General features: G+C 42.1%; 2 protein-coding genes across 3 annotated transcripts; both read right to left on the reverse strand.

Moving 5' to 3' along the window:
- Positions 1 to 1,073: 1,073 nt before the first annotated feature.
- LOC308402130 (uncharacterized protein) lies at positions 1,074 to 5,314 on the reverse strand. 2 transcript variants are annotated; one of them, XM_080890753.1, is made up of 5 exons: positions 5,212 to 5,314; positions 4,458 to 4,549; positions 3,298 to 3,464; positions 2,847 to 3,088; positions 1,074 to 2,758 (listed from the first exon to the last, which is right to left on the reverse strand). In XM_080890753.1, the coding sequence occupies exons 3-5, from the start codon at positions 3,407 to 3,409 to the stop codon at positions 2,582 to 2,584; spliced, it is 531 nt and encodes a 176-aa protein (XP_080746879.1). In that variant the 5' UTR covers positions 3,410 to 3,464; positions 4,458 to 4,549; positions 5,212 to 5,314; the 3' UTR covers positions 1,074 to 2,581. The 2 variants fall into 2 exon arrangements, with proteins under 2 accessions (XP_080746879.1, XP_080746878.1); XM_080890752.1 differs by having other exon boundaries at positions 2,847 to 3,214.
- A 10,069-nt stretch (positions 5,315 to 15,383) lies between these two features.
- LOC308403312 (putative nuclear hormone receptor HR38) lies at positions 15,384 to 21,201 on the reverse strand. Its single transcript, XM_080892616.1, has 7 exons — positions 21,062 to 21,201; positions 18,843 to 19,684; positions 18,070 to 18,199; positions 17,665 to 17,828; positions 17,326 to 17,528; positions 17,035 to 17,213; positions 15,384 to 16,940 (listed from the first exon to the last, which is right to left on the reverse strand). Exons 2-7 carry the CDS (start codon positions 19,680 to 19,682, stop codon positions 16,678 to 16,680), a joined length of 1,779 nt encoding a protein of 592 aa, XP_080748742.1. The 5' UTR covers positions 19,683 to 19,684; positions 21,062 to 21,201; the 3' UTR covers positions 15,384 to 16,677.

Below are 21,201 nucleotides of genomic sequence, written 5' to 3' on the forward strand. Positions count from 1 at the left end.
TGCATACTTTGGTTTGCAGTAAGTGGTTGTTTGAGTTACTGTTGTCTTCCTGACAGCTCAAAGCAGTTTTTCTATTCTTCTCTGACATCCACAAGGCATTTCAACCAGAGAAATGCTGCTCAATGGATATTTTCTCTTTTGCAAACGATTTTCTGTTGACCCTAGGTCATGGTTATGGAGGGAAATCCCAGCAGATCAGCACAGGCCAACCTATCTGGGACTAAAAACCATTCCTCATTTAAAGTTTAGACCATGTCTACATTCATAAATGCTGCTGTATGATTGGATGATTATATATTTCTATTAACCAGCTGTTTATCAGATGTACCTAATGAAGTGGCCAGTGAATCCATGTCTACACAGTAATGAAATTGACCTCAAGACATCCATGTTCCTCATAGGATGAATTGCCTCCATCTGATCAAATGATCTGTTTATCCAGCACTTATGTTCATGACATTCCCATCAGCCACAGCTGCTCTGTGGTTTACTGCTAAATAGCAAATATTATCATGGTAACACACTCAGAGGATGAACATGGCTTGGATTACACTGAGCATGCTAGAGTGCTGACATTCAAAGCACAGCTACAGTCTTGTTATTGAATTACAATCCCTCTACCATTTGGACCACTTCTAAAGTAGTAAATAGTGATTTTTTATGTTAAAAAAAATGCATTTAGCTTTTTAAAAGATAGCAATTACATCCAAGTTAGTGTGTGATTATGAGAGACAGTCAATGTGGCAACAGATGAAGGGAGCTGCATCATCAATCAGCTGTCAGCACCATTAATTAGGGAGTTAAATCTTTAGGCTATTCTTAGATCTGTCTTTTTTCCTCTGTTACTCGGCTTAGCAACAGACAGCTGATCCGATTAAAGGCATAAAATAATTGCAGATTGTCTGTTAAAAGTTAAAAGACTTCACATTATCAGCATTCACATTTTTTGCGACGTGATGATTAGTAGAATAGTTCTGATGAGCCATTTCTGCATATCATGTTTATTTGGCAACATCACAAAGTTCCAAATAAACATGTGGTTCCAAAGAATAACCAAGAAAACTTCATATCAATCATCAGTACCTTTTTTATTAATGGATATCATTTACACATCCAGGCTTAAAAAGATTGTTTAAAATAGTGGCATATTTTTAGGAATAAGAATTAAGAAAAAATAATACATTTCCATCCAGAACGGATGTATGTAAAATTAGCATCACATAACCAGCAGACAATAAACCATCAGCTGGTTAGTCACCCATCTAAACAGGTTTGCTTTAGATTAGAAGAGGATGACACCATGTGGAGAGTTACTTGCTTTTTTTCTAGCCGTTACTTGAGATCATGAACAACACAGGGTTTTATTTTCCATACGTGCCTTCATCAGCAATGCAAAAATTAAATAACCAACAAAAGTAGATAAACATGAATTTGTGAACCCATGATTTTATTATTTTATATATTTTATATATTTATTATTTTATTTATTGGTAAAGGTTAGCTTTTAGGACTGGGAGAAACCTTAATTGAAAATGGGCTATTCTATCTTTTTTCTGGGTCCTATTCCCCTGAACACTTAGATTTATTTAGAATAAAATCCAGTGGATTCTTTTATTTGGCAAAAGTTTGTGTTTTCTAGCTGCATTAAAACATCACAGAATACAAGAAGACCAGCTGCCTTAAATTGACTTTGACGCTACATAGCCTAAAGAAAAGACGCTACTGGTGTCTTGTCAGAAACACAGAGAGCTTAGGTGTAATGTACCCATGATTAATAGCGAGTGATAAAGTCTATGGACTTTACAGACTGCTTCTACTGAATGCTCTGAACAGATAAATAGAGATTATATAGAAGTTTTTGAGAAAATGTTGCCACGTTGCTTGATTTAAGACTTCGGTAAACACTTGCCTCACATTATGTTCGTTTCATGATTTATGGTCTCATTTAGAGTAAAACAGACAGTGAAGCGGGGTTTGTGTAAGTCGGTATCATTGGTGTGCACTGTCCTCAGTTTTTCAGTAAGACCCACCTGGGGGATCCCAGATGGTGACAGCCAAAATGCTCAATGAGGCTTCAACAGTCCACAGACTGAATGGGTGAGTGAGTGACGTCATGGTGGTTTTATTATAGTAGGTTCCAGGAAGAGGCTGATAAAAATCAAAACGCAAACCCGATATAAATTTGACTGATCTCCCCCTCAGGGTCAGTTCTTGGGCATCTTCAGACAGCTTCCATCACAGCTGCTTTTTTAAAAAGTCACTCTGTGGACCACCAACATCATGCGTACTGCAGTTTAACCAGGGCAAATTTGCTCATTTAAATCAGATGAAGTTATGTATTTAATATGCCCATTCCCAGAACTTTGTGATCATTTAAGCTCTAAAGTCTATTTCTGCCTTTCATTTTAGATGAAAGAGACCGAAAAGCTGTATCAGCATCTGCACAGTTCATTCAGAGACAAAAAGCTAAACTGCAGGTTTCAATCCTGGGATCAGACTGATTGGTTTATGCATGCACCATCAAAGACTATCATATTAACACATACTGTCAGTCATACGTCAAGAGGAAACTTCATTTAATCTAGGTGACGTGAGTGTTCAGATGTCGTAGGAACTCTCCTCTTGTAGTTGTGTGTCCAGGGAAAACTGCCTGGCAAAACTCACAAATATGAGACTGCAGAGCCACGTCCGACAACATCGCCCCACCAGATCCACCTTGGAAGTCATTAATCAGGGTGCAGCAGTCCATCACAGGCATCTAACAGAACCACAGAGAAGATGTATGTGAAGAGCGCAGTAAATCAGAGTCACAGTGTAAATATCTACAGTCGTGGCTCGTCTTTTACCCTGATTGTGCGTAGAGTTCTGTCTCCAGCAGGATGATTTTGCCTTGAATTTCTGGATTCATTGTAAGAGGCTCCATGGCACGCCAAGGAGTCCAGTGGTAGCAACAATGGGAATTTGTTCTCCGCCTTAACACTTTCCTTTCTTTGAGAGGGCACATCAACGCAGAGCTTGGTCATATCATCAGCAAGGAGATCGGGGAAGCTCTTTGTATTTCTTGAATGGTAATCAGCGCCACACTGTGCTGCAGGGATTTGTGTCACGGATGTTAATGTTTGAGGTTTCTCAAGGAGATATGTAGGGATTTCATGGGTAAACTGAACAGGAACGGACATCACATTACTTAATTCTCCATTAGGAATAGATGCACCTGCACAAAAATAGTTGTTTAAGGTTTGAAGCATTACGACTGAGAAGCTGTTTTAGAGCATTAGTGTTTTTTCATATGCAGACCTTGCTGTTTCTGCAGGGCTGTTGTGAGTTGCTGCAGCAGAGCTGCCTGTTTCAGACAAAGTGACCTCAGGCGAAGAAACTGCTGGTAGAGCTCATTGTAAGCTTCCTCCATCTCACCAGCTCCAGGAAGTGCATGTAGTGAATTGCACAGAAGGGTTAAGTCTGAGCTGTAATGGACATGTATACAAATCTTAAATAGGCTGTTGAGAAGAGATGCAAACTACAGAAATAAACATGTGAGTTTCACATCACAGTGCTTTGAGTAAAAGTACTCTAATCTAAGGCTGATGCAAAGCAGGAAAACCTGCTATGATAATAAAGTTGGGGTAGGCTGATCACCGTGATTTACAATGTTAGGATGATTGCTAATTAGCACTCAAGACAAAATAAAGCTGAAGCTAATGGGAATGACATGAATCATACATATGAAGGATTGAAAACTTATGTGGAAAAAAAATGCAGCAGCTCTAATTCACTAGATAATTTTGCTCTGACCTGTCAACCTCTAAAGAAGTTATAACGTTTGATAAAAATGACACTCCAACAAAAAGAAGAAACGAGCATGCGACAGACGAGATTAGTCCGGTTACAGGTCAGGTGTCATCTGCTAACAAAAAGATGAGAGCTGAGGTCAAGGTCACTGACATTTGAACTCGTCCGAGATTTTTAGTAGACGATTTCAAAATCCTAGGTGACTTCCTTCTTGAGTTTTCACATTCACGAGATTTTCCGAAAACTTGACCTCTGACCTTGAGGTTGAGGTCACTGAGATTTGAACTCGTCCAAAATTTTTTGTAGATGCATCTACGGTATCAAGTTCAAATGTCGCCTTGTTCTCAAGTTATCATATTCAAAAACTTGGGTGTCCATGCCACCAATACCCTATCAGCCTTTTATGGCTGAGGGGTTAAAAAAAGGTCTGGGAGGAAACTCTATGCTATATATTTTTATGTTAATTTGCTGAACACTGAAGTAATGTCTTGACTTGTTTCACTTTTTTAAACCCAGCATGCAAAATACAGGAAAGAAAGAGACACAACAGTAAAGGTAACTTCTTAATTCTGATCTTTTCTGAACCTTGATATCTGGAAGTGTACAATGTGATATAATTCCTAATAGAGTTATACTGCATTTACAACTTATTATATTGGTTTGCTTACCCCTCTGCAGTCTCTCTTCTAGCAATTCAGGAGTTGTTATGTAAAGCTACATCCAGATTTTCCTCGGCAGTTTTCCATGTGATACAGGCCCCCTGTTTCATGTTCAAAGAATCAGACACTGTCTCACCATTTACATCAATCCTCAAAGCCCATTTACTAAGCACAGATGACGCAGCACCACAGGTATGATAAGAGTCTAATGTATATTATGCTCAGCAAGTCTAACAACATATAGATTGCCTGAGAACTGCTAAACATAAGGAAGTAACTGTTAAAAAAAAAGGAGGAAGTGAAACCTCCTGGGTATATAAGGAACTTCAACATTTCAGTGTTACATGAGTGGCTGTAAAGTAGTTTTAAATAAAGACTGAGGAAAGAGGAAAGAGACAAGCTGCATTTTGTGCATAAAGAAGCACGAGAACAGCTTTGCTATCAGCTGATTGTTTGGCTGGCTCTGAAAAAGAAAAACCTGTCTGATCAATTCCTTCTTGAGCACTGAGAACATAACCGGCCTGGAGCAAAACTGAGAAAATAAAACAAAAGGGTTTTCTTTTTTACATTTTCCAATAGGTCCCTGAGAAGTCGGTTTTTCAGGTATGTTTATAAACAACTTCTGCACTGGATGAATTATAATTGTGTAACTTGATTATAGAAACTAAATACATGCAAGTCTAAATCTAATTCCGCTTTAACCCCCGATAATCGCAAATCACGTAACGATAGTTTATGAATTACATTTGAAATTGAACCTTACTTGCACATAAAGCGATCGGCCATTCCAGACAGGAAGTTCACACACAAATGTTGATGTCAGGAGAAGTAGGCAAGATCCGCATTTCTCTCTCTCTCTCTCTCTCTCTCTCTCTCTCTCTCTCTCTCTGCGCAATGACGTCACTGCACTCACCTGCGCAAATCGCCCGTGAACCTTCCACTACAACCTGACGCGTCCAACCAGGTTGCCTTCAAAATAAAAGACATGGAAACGCTCTGGACGGCTTTTATTTTGAAATACTCCTAAAGTTTGTGTTATCAAAAAAAAAACATTTACTGTACAAGTTTGCACAACACGAAACAATGAACCATCGGGGAAAATTTTAATTATTACTCGTCGACAGTTATGTAATAGCAAACTATCATTTTGACTTGATGTTGGTACTAGATTAAGTCCAGGGGGTCAACAAGGTCATTACACCATCTCCTCCTGGATATTGTTCATTCTTGTGCAAGCCGTTGTTGTAACTCACCTAACACAAATGTCAGTCTGAACAACAATAAAGCTACTTTCAGCTGCTTCCTTATTCACAAGAGGTCACCACAGCCGGTAGCTCTGCATATTTGATTTAGTTCATTTTTGATGCCCTTCCTGATACAACCCCAAAGGCATAGTTTTTTTTTTCAGTCTGAATCACAATAATACAAAATTTAAAAAAAATTGTCCAGCTGATAAGAGCTGCATCATTACTGTTCAGGACCAGCATTACGCTGAGAGCTCTGTAATAGCTTTGTCATGTCTCTGTTTCTCCAGGTCTATTCTGAACGTGTGTGTTTGGCATTTGAGATGTTCAGCCATCTGTTGAATGTGGCTGATATCAATTTAAAAATAGATCCACATTAAGACAGCAGAGTCCTGGAAGCAGACTACCTTCCTTACTGCCCATCCAGTTATGAGGAGCGGCGAGAGCTTGCCCTTAGAGTCAGCTCCTGACAGCCGACTTTACGGTCAGCAGCTTGTGCTCTTAGAGAGGTGCCAACTAACTCAGACTTCAGACTTCTTATGTAACCCTGCGTGAGGGCCAAGGGACTCGCATCGCTATGAGAATCATGTCTTTGTCATGTCACTTCGGCTCCAGGAAGATTTTGTTGCCCTTTTTTAGCTTTTATTTTGCATTTGCCCAGCTTATCTAGTGTTTGCTGTGTGTCATCTAAGACCACTTTAGATGCCCTAACTTTCCCCACAAAAATCTTGATTTCATATTTCACTTTAAAAAGGAAATGCTTTTGGATACAGGCTGTTATTTTTCCCCATTTCCAGTCTGGGTGTAGTGTCTGAGATGGTTAAAAAGTGATGCATGGCTATCGATCACTGCACGACTAAAATGGTAAAAGAGCTCGTCGTACTCACTGGAACACTAACCAGTCATGGAAATTTGTTGTTTGCATAAAAATAAATGATCCAGGAAAGAAAATTACTCCAGCAGCAGTTTTCAGGCCAAAATAAATAAATAAATAAAAAGATGACAGTGCTGGGCAGTGAGAAGCACACTGTGCAAATGTGAAGAATGTCCAGGCTCCACTTACACTGTATGAAGGGCTATACGTTATTTATGTTTGGCAGCTTTTCGCGTTTCTGAGGACACATGAGATACTTCATCACTTCTGAAGCTATTAATATGAAAGCATTCAAAACAATCCAATAAATCAATAATTTTAAAACAGACTAACAGTTAGGCACTGCTTTTCCATCAGACAGCCAAATGTTGATTGATGCAGTTGTTAAATGCTGGTCAGGTATACCCAACTGTCTGTGTGAGTGTGTGTGTTTTCAGGTTTGCACTGTGCTTGTTCTGACCTTGACACACACACACCACACCCTTTCATTTTCTACCACCTCCTCCTCCTTCACAACTACTTGATCTACAAGTTGGGACTCTCTGAAGTGTGTGTGTGTGTGTGGGGGGGGGGGGGGGGGGGGGGGGGGGGGGTCTTGCTGTGAATAACTTCCAGGCAGGCAGCCAGGAACTGTCATCTGCCAGTGCAACACTATCCATCCTGTCAATCTTGTTTTATAATTGTAACATTCTCATATTCTCCGGCTGAGCAGAGAGAAGTTTCCAACATAGACACACGCATACACACACAAAGGCACACACTTCTTCGCTAAATGTGTTTCTCCACAACATTCACATCTTATTCGTCATTTATTAGCATAAGTATTTAAAATAGCTCTATTTTAAATGTAGTAGTAATGTGCTTATATTCATTGATTTGTCTCCAACAGTACAGTAAGTCTGACGTATTCTCATAAAGCTTCTTTTTGTGAGAAAGAACAACATTTTTTTTGACAGCCTGTTTTTCATCACAGTCCCCTTTTTGGCACTGCAGTGCAGTAATTGAAGAGCTTCTGCTGGTGCTGATGGAGTCAGTTTTTCTTAAATCTCATTGCAAATCATCAGCAACCATCATAAAAGAAAGACATCTACCCTTTAAACTCTTTTATTTAACAATAATTCAAACTAAATCTGTCCTTTCATGATTAGGCAGAAAGGCCATTTAAACCTTTACCAAGATGATTCTGTGTTGCTTTCAGTTTCCTTTATAGTAACAAAAAAATTGAGCACATTAGTTTCAGTTTATTATATCAAGTCCATCAAGGATCTCATCAGTCTTTCACCTTTATTAAGTTGCCACCCAGCAAAGTTAATACCCAAGGACACAGCAACAAATACACAGAGGAAGAAGGTTTCCACCGTCTCTTCTTTTCACACGCTTCAGAATGATAATTCAGCCGGCTCACCAATCAGTTACGATTTTAATCCAGCCGCGACTAAGAGCTTTAGAGCGGTGATGTGGAGCATACAGTTATCACAGAGATGGCATGAGCAATGACGTCTGCCACCACATTTATCACCGGACACTCTTAGTGAGGGAGACCAGATCCAATTACAGAGGTCTCTATGGGCTCAACAATGGTCTGCTAAAAATACACCCAGAGAGGCTTTTCCACACTCAGCAGCACACCCACACACAACCTGATACTGTTTAACAATATACATGTATGTATATCTTCGCTTGGAGTGTTTATTTTTGTCACTATCGGAGGTAAGACTAAGAGATTCTGCTCCGTTCTGAGACTCTTTAGAAAATGTGCAGAAATGTGGCGAGTGACGCGTGCACCTGTGTGTAGGCGTGTGTACATGAACAGGTATAGAATAAAAGGAAGAACGCCGAAGGAAGCACACAGGGGCCCCCGTGGAGCACTGAATAGAAAGTTATTTACAGCTCAGTCCATCAATAAACGACAGGTGCAGCATCCTCACAAACAGACGTATTAGCTTTCCTCCCGCTGGAACAATATCATCTCTAGCAGCCGGCCGCTGTCTCCCTCTCTCACACACTCACTCTCTCAAACATCTCTATGACAGCAATGCAACCAAGTCATGTTACTGCTGGATTTTATAATGACATTAAAAAAAAGAGAATGCAAGTTAATTCCTGTTTTTATTTGATTCATTCGTTGACTTTTTCTTCCAGCAGTTCCAGGAGTAATTCAAGCTTTTTGGAGCTTTTTCAATGGTTTATCTGACAAATAATATGGTTTCCTCTAATATAGATCATTAAATATGCTTGTGTTATGATTTCTTTTTGGTGAGAGAAATTCTAGAATTTATTTAGTATGGCAGCAACTCAGTGTATTTAGGCATGTAGACATGGTCAAAAACCTGATGAAGCATCAGAATGAGGAAGAAACATGTTTTAATGCTCATAGGTGCCAGACAGGCTGGTCTGAGTATTTCAGAAACTGCTGATCTGCTGGGATTTTCCCACACAATCATCTGTACGATTGACAGAAAATCGTCCAAAAACAGACAGTGAGCGGCAGTTCTCGGGGTGAAAACACCTTCTTGAGGTCAGAGGAGAATGGCTAGGCAGCTTTGAGTTTGAGTAACAGCAAACCTTGAAGCAGTGCAGACGACCAGTTGAATAGTAACATCTAATTTTGTATAAACAGCATGAGAGTAAGTCACTAAGAACAATAAACTAAACTAAACACTGCTCAAGTATCGATCCATGTCCTTAGGTACACCTGTTCAACTGCTTGTTTATGGAAAGATCTAATCTGCCAATCATATGGCAGCAACTCAGTGCCTTTAGGTGTATAGATATGGTCTACACTACCTGCTAAAAGGCAAACCGAGCATCAGAATGGGGAAGAAAGGTGATTTAAGTGACTTTGAACGCAGCATGGTTGTTGGACGATTCATCTGACGAACCTTGTATTCTGCTGCAACATTCAGATAGGTCAGAGTTTGTTGTAAAAAGCATAAAAGCATAGATCCATCCTGCCTTGTATCAAACGTTCAGGTTGCTTGTGGTGTAATGGTCTGGGGGAAATGTTCTTCACATACTTCCAGCCACTTAATACTGACTGAGCATTGTTTAAACACGACAGCTTACTTGAGAATTGTTGCCAACCATGTCCACCCCGTTATGACCACAGTGTACCGATCTATTGATGGCTGCTTCCAGCAGCATAACACACCATGTCACAGACTCAAATAATCTCAAAGTGGCTTCTTGAACATGACCAAAATCATCAGAGCTTAGTCTTAGTGAATGTTTTCAGCACTTTGTTGAATCTGTGTCACAAAGGATTAAGGCAGTTCTGACGGCAAGCAGAAACTAGCAATTTATAACAAAGCTGCCAGTGAGTGGATATGGATTTCTGATTGGGGGGGGGGGGGGGGGGGGGGGTGCAATTAGCTTATAAATAAACCAGTGGTTATAGTCTGATATGGACAAGGACAGCCGTAGACACCAAGGACGAGTTGTCATTTCTTTTTCTTTTCTTTTTTTTTCTTTTCTTTTTTTTTTGTGTCCCGTTTGGATCTTTAGCCATCAGAATTGTTGTCTTAAGGCCAAGAAAGCTGCCAAGCAGATTTATTTTACCAAGTGGATCATCATGGCCTTGCCATATTGGTCCATTTGATTGATCTTTATTATAATTATGAATTTATTTTATTTTCAGTTGCTACAAACGGGACAGACATGACTGGGGGATGGACAGGGAGAAAGAATGAAAGAAAGAGAGGGAGAGAAAGAAAACCAAAGGGGAGAAGAGACGGTGAGAAGGGGGGGAAGAAAGAAAAAAAAAGAAAGAAAAACAAACAAAACACCTGGATCACCTGTATGGAGAAAAAAAAGAAGAGAAAGCAAACAACAAAGAGCAACATAATAATTAAAAAAAAAACAGCACCATCACAATAAAGCTAGCAGTGGATAACAGTAGATACTAAATATTAAACGATATTGTGCCGCACGCAAGATAGACAGCGCACAATGTGCTTTGAGGCAGCAGCCAAGAAAGCTGTAGTCCGCGTCTGTGAACACCCGTGTGTACACCTGTGTGCATACCTGTGTGGATCAGCATGCTTGTATTCCAAAGGTTTCTCCATGTAACGATCTGCTAGGGAGTGTGGGGAGCCATAGCCCAGTCCACCAGGGTATGAAGCAGGTATGGAGGAGATCCAGGCCCCAGATATCCAGAGGTCCCAGAGTACAAGGACCCGAGGAGGACCACCAAAGGGGGGGGAACTGTGCCACCCTCCTGGGAAGAGCTGAGTAGAGCCCCAAAGGAGAGGTCACCCCGCAGCTACGGAGCAGAGGCCAGAGGGGGTTGCAGTGGCGTGCCCGCGGGCTCTGCCGGCAGCCAGCTGTGCCAGAGAGGACCGAGCTTAAGGCCCAGAGGCCAGAGGCCTGAGGGCATCCCACCCCCTGGAAGGAGCCCAGCCGGGCCACAGGCGCCCGGCCCCGCCAATCGGCCACCAGGAGTGAGCCGGTACATACATGAGCGCCCAGCCCCAGACGACAAGGACCACCAACACACCAACGTCTGAGGGCATCAGCCACCGGCAGGGAGTGTGGTGAGGGGAGATAGGCCTCCGTACTTTAGAGGGCCTGAGATGTACCCAGAGAGGTTGAGTCTAAGACCCAACCTGACATATAGACACAGACGAACAGGCACACGCGGACACAGACGTGCATTCCCACCCCATATGCACAACCAAATACTCGGCACTCACCCAACGTGTAGACAGACACAAATAGACACTGCACAGACAGTCGCACTCCCCAAACATACTCTATATCAACAGGTCCAGGTACCCCCACCTAGACCCTCCTTATCTGCAGTAGCAGGGAGGCCCCGCATCCCAGACCCCAATCTGATGGCCAGCACCTCCTCCCAGCCCCCCAGCCCTGACGGCTAACAGAACCGGGGTGAGTGAAGACCTCAAACCTCCCTACACCCGCTCATATATAGTGTTGCTGTGTGCTGTTCTAAAGTGCATTTAAAACTCAGGAGAGCATGGTACTAGCTTCCTCTCAAAGAGCAGCACGGCTCTTCCCGAAAACCCTTAGTGTCTAAATGCATTTAAAGTTGAGGGTAGGGCACCAGCGCCAGAGGTGGGTTGGAGTACACCGATCATCCTCTGGATGCTGTAAAACGTGCCCACCCCCAAGGCCCTATATGTATGTGTTATGTGAGAGTGTGAGTAATGTGGATGTCTAGGTTGCAGAATAAAATTGGGGCACAGGCGGCCAGAAGGGGACAGAGGGGGAGTGCCTCCCCTGCACCCTGGTGACATACCTGCACCCCAAGCCCTGCGTGTGTGGGTGGGTGTGGTAGAGCGGGAATAGGGAGGCAGCTGAGGATGGGGAGGGAAGAAAGGGAGGGGCAAGCGGCCCCTCCCTGGGGCCAGCTCCCCCGCTGACCCCAGTAGGCACCCCCACACTCTGGAACCCACCAGGGCAAGGGGGCCCAGGCCCATCCGGACCGGGGCCCGCAGCAGCAGCACCGCCCAGCCCCACAGAGTCCGGGGCAGCCCACCCGACTCCACCCCAGAGAAAACTGCACCCACCCCATCATCCAATCATCTCCCAAACTACACAAGACAATAGACACCCAGGTTGAGTTCATTCTCCACCTCTCCTATATCTCTCCCCCCACCTGCAGAGTGAGCTCCTGTAGTGAGGAGACCACCTGCAAAGATATAACAACCTCCCCACCAGTTAGAGAGCCCCTAGTAGGGCCGATGCACCAGAGGTCCCCTGCACTGGGGCTGAGCCCCCCTGCACCCACCCGCCCACTGCTCTGGCAACACAACAGCCAGGACCCAAGCCCCCAAGGCCCGGCCAGCACCCCAGACCGGGGGGCGGAGCACCCCCAGACCCCCAAGCCTCCACGCCCGTCCCGGACCCTCCCAGGGGCAGCCAGGCTACCAGGCCAGTAACCAACGTCCGCCAGCACAGACCCTCCCCCATCTCCGCTGTACGCAGCCAGTTGTCGAGTGACGAGTTGTCATTTCTGTTAAACTCATTTGAAATCCACCTGAATGCTGCACATACAGTTGGTCCATTGTAATTTAAAGTTTCCACAGACTTATAGGCACACGGTGTCCACACATAGCCTCTTCCTCACCATCTGATGACAAAATTTATGTTATGTGGCCAAGCAAACTGAAAGACTCTTTAAAGACTGAAAGACTTTACTCTCTCGACTAAACACGGTCCTTTCTGACTCCAAAAATGTATTTGGCAGCAGCCTAAGCTTTAATGTTGAGCTTTCAAAAGCTAAAGTCCAGAACAGCAGGAGACTTCCCAGTGCCTTTGTGCATTACTTATATGGAGACGATGGCTACTGAAAAAAATAGATACAAATTAACTCTCCATTTTTAAGTTAAAAATTTAATCTGTCCAAAATCTTTTAAACTAAGTCTTTCCTAACTTTGCTAATTGGCAATGGTATAATGAGCTAAGATGGCAAGTATTATAAATAGCAGACTATACCTGATTTCTTTATTATGCAAAATTAGTCATAGTATGAAACAGAAGGTAGTATGGCAAAATGTAGTTCTTTGTGCCACTGACAATAAGCCACGGGCCAAATTTATCTAAAGAAAACTTCAGCATGTGGCCACAGCTATACAGTAGTTATATGTCTGCAAAGTAACTATCAGGTTATTGAATGGATATACTCAAAATTAAATTGCCATGAAAAAAGCTTATGCAAGACCATTCTGGACAATAACGCATGTCACGTATCAAGAAAAAGGCCTTTCGTCTGCAGAAGATGCAGAAGCAAAAGTGAAGAAGGTTTTTGGAGTTTGGCACCCATATAGCAAATCACCATGACAAGGGTGTGTGAGGGGCAGAAGGCAGAGGCTGAAGGCGGCGTTTAGTCTGTCAGGTCAAAAGTTAAGGAGCAAATAGCATCTCCAAAGGGTAGCTTTCCACTTTTGGAAAAAGGTGGTGTCAAGAAACACTGAGATATATTCACAGGAGGATATCTTTTCAACATGGGTTAGAGTAATCTGAAGGGACAGCATGCCTGAGTCAACATGGACATGTGACCAGTCAAACTGAAAAGAAACACTGAAAGTCAAAACAGATTATCAAGTCAGATAAAAGGATTATACTTTTCGTAACAGTTAAAGGAACTCTCAGAGCCGCCGCGTTTGTCTGAGTTCTCCTTATGAAACGAATCGCCTGCTGCTCTCATTACGCCTGACTTGGGCAGCACGTTTGCCATTTTGTAACATAATGAACACTTCTTGCCCCCTCCTCTTTTCTTCCCTTGTCACTTTTTTTCCACTGTGTCTGCCAACACCAAAATCCAGCTGACCAGTACGTGGTGTACAGTAGGATCAGGTGTCGACTGGCTGAATGCAGCCGCGGCTACAGATCGCTGTGGCTGAGAGCGCCGCGGTGTCGTCTTCCTCCCATCAAGGGTGCTGCCAACATTAACACCATGTATGACAAAACAACATAGACTTGGTGAAAAGGACTTTGTTTAGTCACTTTTCATCACATCATTAATATGTAGCAAGCAGCAGCACAGTGGACAGTGCCTTAAATAAAGTCTAAGCGCTGTTTCTTGCACTGAAACCACCAACTAGACAGTTTTGTTCTTATAGCACAACAACATTGAATCTACTTAAATGTCTGTCATACTTTTTTTAAATACACAGCTCTGAGAGGCTCGATTTAGACACAGTTATGCTTTGAAGTTAATGCTAACAGCAGCTTGCTAACTTATCAACAGTGTTGGCATGCTAGCATTCAGTCCTGGAGGTCCCCGCCGTGCTGTTCTAAAAATGCAACAAGGGCAACCTGGCAGAGTCAGCGAGGAGGCCGCCACGTACTGGTACAACAAGAACTAATGTGTAATTCTTAATTTTACTGCATCAAATTTGAGGTTTTGAACCTTTGAGTCATAACCCTGTTATTTGTTCTAATTTCCATTTCAGTGAGGGAGGAAAGCATTTTGCTTACATTTTTTAAATCTCGTTCGGGCCTCTCTTTCTCAAGTGTCTCTTTAATGGGCCTCAATGCTTATGGTTTCACAGCTACTGCATGACTTTTGGTTGCTATTTTAAGGTGGAAATTTTCAATGTACATTGAAGTAAAGAGATCTCAACCATGCTAGCAATCTTAGTGTAACCTAAAAGCCATTTTTGGCTGCTCCCTTAGTCACATGGGATCATCAGTGTAGGTAGCTCTGCATATTTGACTTGGCAGATTTTTACACCGGATACCTTTCCTGATGGAGCCACTAAGAGATTCATGTCTCCTGCCAGGATCAAACCGGGGACCTTTTGCTGTTAAGTAAATGTGTAACCCACCACAGCATAGAGCTCTTACTCGTTCATCTTACTTTAGCATATGATGAGGAATAAAGAAAGGAACCCACAATTATTAATTAATTATAATTGACTGTCAATATCCTGATAGTCCATGTGACACAAACAAACCCATCATTTAAAAAATAGCTAAGAACTGTTAGAAACTACCTTCCTAATTATTTTTGTGGTCATTTTTAAGCCTTTTCAATAAGTATAACTGTTTATTCCTGGGCTGTCTTTAGGCTTAAAAGTTACTTTTGGCTGCTCCCTTATTCACAAGAAGTCACCACAGCACAGTAGCTCCACACTTTTGATGTGGCAAATTTTAACATCACATGCTCTTCTTAACACAATCCCATTTGCTTCTCGTGGAATAAACGGCAGATGTATTGCTTTTTAGGTGAACGTGAAAACTGCTAAATTATCTTTCAACCATTTTTTAGATAATTGTAGAAACTCTAATCTGTGCAGTTACCTATTTCCTAACATTTAAACAAAGTCAATTCAAGGTGATTTCCAAAAGATTCAATATCAAGTATTCGCTGCCTTTTAATTTTTTTTTTTTTTGCACCATTTTACAAAAGGCCTGGCATTATTTTGCACGCACACAAACTCATACAGAAGAAGTACTTTTCATACCATTTGAACACTCAAGTGCTCGTAGCTGCTCACGTCATCACGTTTCACCGTGATTCCTTAAGAATTTTCTTTCGGTCATTTTGAAATCAAAATATAAATCCAACATGTATATAAAAAAACAACCAAAACAAAACTGCACAATTCTGAAAAATATGGAAGACAGGTGGAGAGATTTACAGTCACAGAATTGAGGTCCACAACATGTAATGTATCTGATGCCTAAGACAAGAAATATGTCTGCCTGCGAATTTGAATTTTCTGGCATTAATTTATACAAATCATACAAGACTCGATCTGGACGGCGCCACCGTGGTTCTAACGTTCAGTGCCTCTGTAACAGAACAATTTAATTTTACATGTCTTAAACAGCCTGTGACTCATGCCTGTGATAAAAGGGCTTTGCTATATGTGATGTTTGGAATAAAGGTTCACTTAGTGTGGTTGATGGAGTGAGGTTTTATGAAAAGGCACTTTGTATTTTCACTTAGCAAGTCAATTTTCATTCTTACATAAAGCCCGAGAAGCCTGTCGTCACAGGTGTATGCAGTTTAACAGGAGAGCCGCCTGAATCAGCCTTTAAAAGGTGCTGAAAAGTGACAGGCGAAGTGATATGGCAGATTTTTTTCTTCAGCTTAAGGCAATTAGGTTTTTAACTGGTAGTATCAAAATAAAAACTTTGGTAAACTTTGGTCCAAGACCTTCCACATGAGCATGTTTAGTACTGCGGCTATAGTTTCCATAGAAAGATATAAGTAAGTATTTTATTGTGGAAAAGTGGGACTCTTTCACAGCTGCCTGTCATCTCCAATCTCGGCCTCTGAGTGGGCCAATCAAGCAATTCTGAAAACATGCTTTAAAAAAATTAGTGTGTTTCTGAGTATTTAACACTGCATGGCATCTACCATGATATCCATGTGTTATAGGCTGCATAGCAGGACAGGATTCACAAATAGCACTGCAAAAAAGTCACCTTTACCAATGCACACGAAATATATATAAACAGTGTCATGAAATATCAATCTTTTACAGCATTCACACAGGTACTATATTTAATAGCACTTAAAGATAAAAAAATAATGGTCTCTTTAACTATGCTAGCACACCTCCGTATGCTAGAAGGAGGTTTAGTAGAGTGGAGTGAAAAACCTCACGTTTGATGCTTTTGAACTCTTTTGTTCATTTTAAAACGGCAGCGTATCCATAAAGATTTTCTCCACTATCGGAGGAGGAGGCACCAGGTCCTCCAGTTTCAGGTAGAAGATGCGCTGCAGGCCTTGTGTGCACAGAGTCCTCAGTTCAGGCAGTTTGCCCAGAAGGCGAGACTGATAGTTGGGTTGCGTCCGGCTCAGTTCTGATCCATTTCCACTCACGTGTTCCCTTAGACAAGCGATGAGGTGACTTTGAAAGTCCTCGACCCGCTTGGGCTCTTTGAGGCCGTGACGATCTAAGGGCAAAAGAAGTTTCCATGAGAAACCCCAAATATAACGACAACCTTGAAATGCGATGAAATTCACTAAAAGCAGACAAAGCTTCTTTACCGGTGATGATGACGAGGGCTGCGAGGCAGGAAAACAAGTAGACGTCTAAGTTCAAGCGGCGAAGGCTGTGCGAGAAATCCATTATGGAGTCGATCCAGTCACCGAAACTGCGAGCGCACTGTAGTCGGTGGAGCACCACGCCATTGCAGAAGATCAGCTCATTCTTTTCTGGATCTGACCTGAATTATTTTAAACCATTACGTCAGTGAGAGCATTGACCAACGTGAAGGAATGTAGCAAAATATTAGTGAACCACACTTTTTTTTTAACAGCAGAAGAAAGAACACTGACCTGTAAGCCAGGCGGAGGATAAAGAGTTCAACAAAAGCAGATTCGAGGAGCAGCTCCTGGTCTTCTGTGCAGAAGTCCGTGAATCCTGGGATGGCTTGAGCCCATTTCCTTATCACATCCAAGGAACCAGTCAGTAAATCATAGAACTGCTGGATATCACCAGCATCCTCCTTCTCTTTCGAGCTGTCTGCTGTCTCCTGGTACTGAGGAGGGGAAAAAAGGGTTAGTTAGCTAAAGAGATTTTCAGAGGGCTATTTAGTGCTGTTGGTTTGACTCTACATTGTCACCAGTGTAAATTCAGATGAAGAAGACATGGGTTAGCTACAAGTTTTGAGTTACCTTGGAATAGTCAAGCTTTCCGATGGTTGGGCTTGAGTCTAGATGAGCCCTGACAAGCGAAGCTATGATGTTGACACTGGGGGTCGTGGATGAAGCCTCAACTGGGATCTTGGGCTTGGAGGGCAGGCGACCTCTGCGACCTTTAAGGCTGTCCCTACGAACAACTAAAAGAGGACAAGGCGAGGAACATGTTTATGACTCCTACATGACTCTTTCGGCATTTGAAAAACAAAAGCTGTATCAGCTGACGTTTCCCTTTTTCTTCAACTGTCAATGTAAAGCTCTGGTTACATATGTCTCTGAGCTTCCTGGCTTTGCTGCTGCAAAACTGTCATTACGAACCCCAATTTGTGGCTGTCATGCATTAGCCACTGCGAGCTTTGAAAGAGTATCACATTGCATTACCTTCTTTGACCATTCCCACTGCAAGACATTTCTGGAAACGACAGAACTGGCATCGGTTTCTCCTCCTCTTGTCTACTGGACAGTCTTTATTGGCAAGGCACACATACTTTGCATTTTTCTGGACAGTTCGCTGTCAAACACACAAAGAAAACACATTAATATGGAATCATAATGTGGCAAACATATACGACTGCAAGTGACTGAAATGCACAAGTCTTATTTTTGTTTATAGCATCAATTTCTGATCACCAGCAACCCTGACTTGGATGAGTGGTTAAGAAAACAGATTGATGGATTTCTGCTCAATCAACTGTGAGCCTCTCTTAAACAAAGATACAGTGATAACTGGTACATTACTGCTCAGTATAAGTGCTAAAAATATTTTTAAAACAATGTAATAATTTTATTATTTGCCAATACTGAAGCTGTGCACTTGTGTCTTACGTTAGCACACACAAACTCACTTTATAAATATATTTCTGAAGAATTATCGCCGTGATTGCACAGTTTAAAAAATATAACATGACTGCTCTCTGGTGGATGTGGTTTGCTCACTTTGTCAGTGAATCTAAATCATCTTAAATATATGAAACATATGTGCACACATGCATAATTACTGCAGTTTTTTTGTTACTTGTTGCATACATGACACACACACTGAGATATCAGCTATGACTGCAGGTTTATTCTCCTTGATGACTGCAGCATCATGTACTCAGTCAAACAAATCTGTAATCTTAAAGCTGCTAAATATCTTCTTTTCTTTTTTTTACCTTGAAAAAACCTTTGCATCCCTCACAGGTACGGACTCCATAGTGCTGGCAGGAAGCGTTATCACCACAAACTGCACAGCGACTCTCGTTGGATCCTGGGTTTTGCGTTTTAGGAGACATCATGGCACCCTCCGCTGTCTTGGGGCTTTCTAGAAGTCTATGCTCCAGAGAAACTGGGGGGCAGTGAAGTGGGGAAACATGCTGCTGAGGAGACAGGAAGAAGTGGTCTTCCTGGCTTGGCTGAGCATCCTGGTGCTGCTGCCCCATGGGGGAGTGTTGTTCTGGTGCAGAGCTGAAGGTGAAAAAGGAAAGCTGCTGAGCTATGGCAGCCTTGTCAGCCACAGAGGTCAGGGGGGCTGAGGGGTAGGGGCTGAAAGGGGAATCCCAGACAGGTGCAGACTCTGTCTGAAAGCTTGGTGTTGGAGGAGAAGCAGTGGCATAGACTGGGCTGCCATAGTAGTCAGAGCTGCATGACGACAGCGTTTCGTCAAGGCAGTTGAGTGCAAAGGATCCTGGGTAGCAGCCATACACCTGGAGATCATCCAGCATGAAGGCCTGGCTGTGCATCTGAGAGCTGGTGCTTTCAGCTACTCCTGTGTGGCTGAATGAAACCGTAGAGGCAGGAGGAGAGGTGGTAATCTTACAGGAATATGCATCAAACTCCCCGACATAGCCATTTCCAACCAAAGTGTTGATGCTGGGCAATGAAGATGTGGACAGCTGGTCCTTTTGGCCACTGAAGTCCATCACCAGTGTGGCACTGAGGTCAGGATTCAAGAACTCAGAGCTGAAGTAGTTGTCATGGGGCAGGGATGCATACTGGGTTTGTACACAGGGCATTGCTAGGAAAGAGAAAACCAACATTTAAAACAACTAAAATAAATCCTTAAAGATAAATACTGATTCATTTCTGGGTAACAAACACGACTTTATTAAATTCTCTATCTGAACACTGCATCTTTGTGAGGTAGATTTAAAGCAACACAGTCTAAGTCAGATATTCCCATCTCAAATTAGTGCAGTAAATATGACTTTGTGATCATTTTTCGAAATAAAACCAAGTGAGTTAAATCACTCGAGACAAATGGCCCCAGTAATGAGCTGACTCTTTAAACATGTGTTAGAAACTAGATATTGCTACTGGATATATAATGGTCAGCATTTCTTAATGCTTCCTCTATAACAATCTAAACAGAGGGCAACATTAACACCTGAAATGTCCATCTCATTTCCCCAACATGCCTCTAACTTTATCAAGGGGCCTATTCGTCCCCTTGAAAAAAATGCAGAGGGTGGTCCAGCAGAGCAGTCAGGTATTGTCAGATATTGTGTTACTGGCTGTTAACGCTCTAAAAACCTCCTTCAGTAGAGGGCAACCCCTCTTTCACAACGCCTGTACTGGGGCGTGTTGCAGATTGTATGTCGGGGTGGGCTGACTGCCAGCTGAAATGGGAATAGTGGCAAAGTCTGTTTATGTGCATGGGTGGATGGGCGTGTATCTACAAGTGTCCTTACTTCTTCATTTTATAGCTTTTTATTTTTTTTCTCAATACAGAAGCTGAAGCATGTTCTTTGAAAGTTGAACTTAAATTTGCACAGCTATATTTGAATCGTGTGGAAACAAAACTGCCGAAGGGCCCAAATAGTTTTCAGCATGTAAATGCAAACAATTTTATGAATCTTCTCATTTCCCAACAGTGTTATAGAGCATGAAGGCCATTAACACAAGCACATACTGACAACAGAGGACAAAATTTGAACAAATGGAAATAGTAGAATCACAGCAGTCATATTAGTACTTGCAGATACCGTAAAATGTCCACGTTAATATCAAAATACACTCCCATAATTCACTTCATCATATTATAAGAATTAGAAAAATATCAGTCTGCACTGTTTAAGTTTATTATGGCTAAATATAACACTCATATCCCTTCTTTTATACCAGTGAGGGTCTAGCCAAATCAAGTGGACACTTAAAATCATGACCTCCGGCAGGTAGTTGAACTAGAGCAAATATGACACCATCAAAAAATTAGTTTTTATATTAGTAAGTAAACTGATGCAAACCTCAAGCTACTGATAACCATTTTGCCTTATGAGCTTAAGCTATGACAGAGATACTTATTTAGAAGTAAAGATGCAAACATGCGCATCTAACAGCAGCAGTAATAAATAAAAAACAATAACAACTCACTAAAAGTCCACTTTTTACTCACCTGGTTTATGCAAATATCCCGAATTTGACGTTTTTCATTTATTCCAAATTAGAGAAAAAAAGATAAATGTCACCTCGGTTAGCTTCTGTCAGCACACACACTCATTCAGGCACATTCACACACAACACACTCCGGGTCAG

Source organism: Rhamphochromis sp. 'chilingali', assembly GCF_963969265.1.
Source record: "Rhamphochromis sp. 'chilingali' genome assembly, chromosome: 9".
Taxonomy (NCBI): domain Eukaryota; kingdom Metazoa; phylum Chordata; class Actinopteri; order Cichliformes; family Cichlidae; genus Rhamphochromis; species Rhamphochromis sp. 'chilingali'.

Coding starts and splice junctions, on each gene's coding strand:
- LOC308402130 (XM_080890752.1), bottom strand. CDS start 3,409: ATGGAGGAAGCTTACAATGAGCTCTACCAGCAGTTTCTTCGCCTGAGG. Junction 3,215..3,297: donor AGCCCTGCAGAAACAGCAAG/GTCTGCATATGA, acceptor ATTTTTGTGCAG/GTGCATCTATTCCTAATGGA. Junction 2,759..2,846: donor GAACTCTACGCACAATCAGG/GTAAAAGACGAG, acceptor TGGTTCTGTTAG/ATGCCTGTGATGGACTGCTG.
- LOC308403312 (XM_080892616.1), bottom strand. CDS start 19,682: ATGCCCTGTGTACAAACCCAGTATGCATCCCTGCCCCATGACAACTAC. Junction 17,829..18,069: donor AGTGGGAATGGTCAAAGAAG/GTAATGCAATGT, acceptor GTCCTCTTTTAG/TTGTTCGTAGGGACAGCCTT. Junction 17,214..17,325: donor ATCCTCCGCCTGGCTTACAG/GTCAGTGTTCTT, acceptor AAAATAATTCAG/GTCAGATCCAGAAAAGAATG.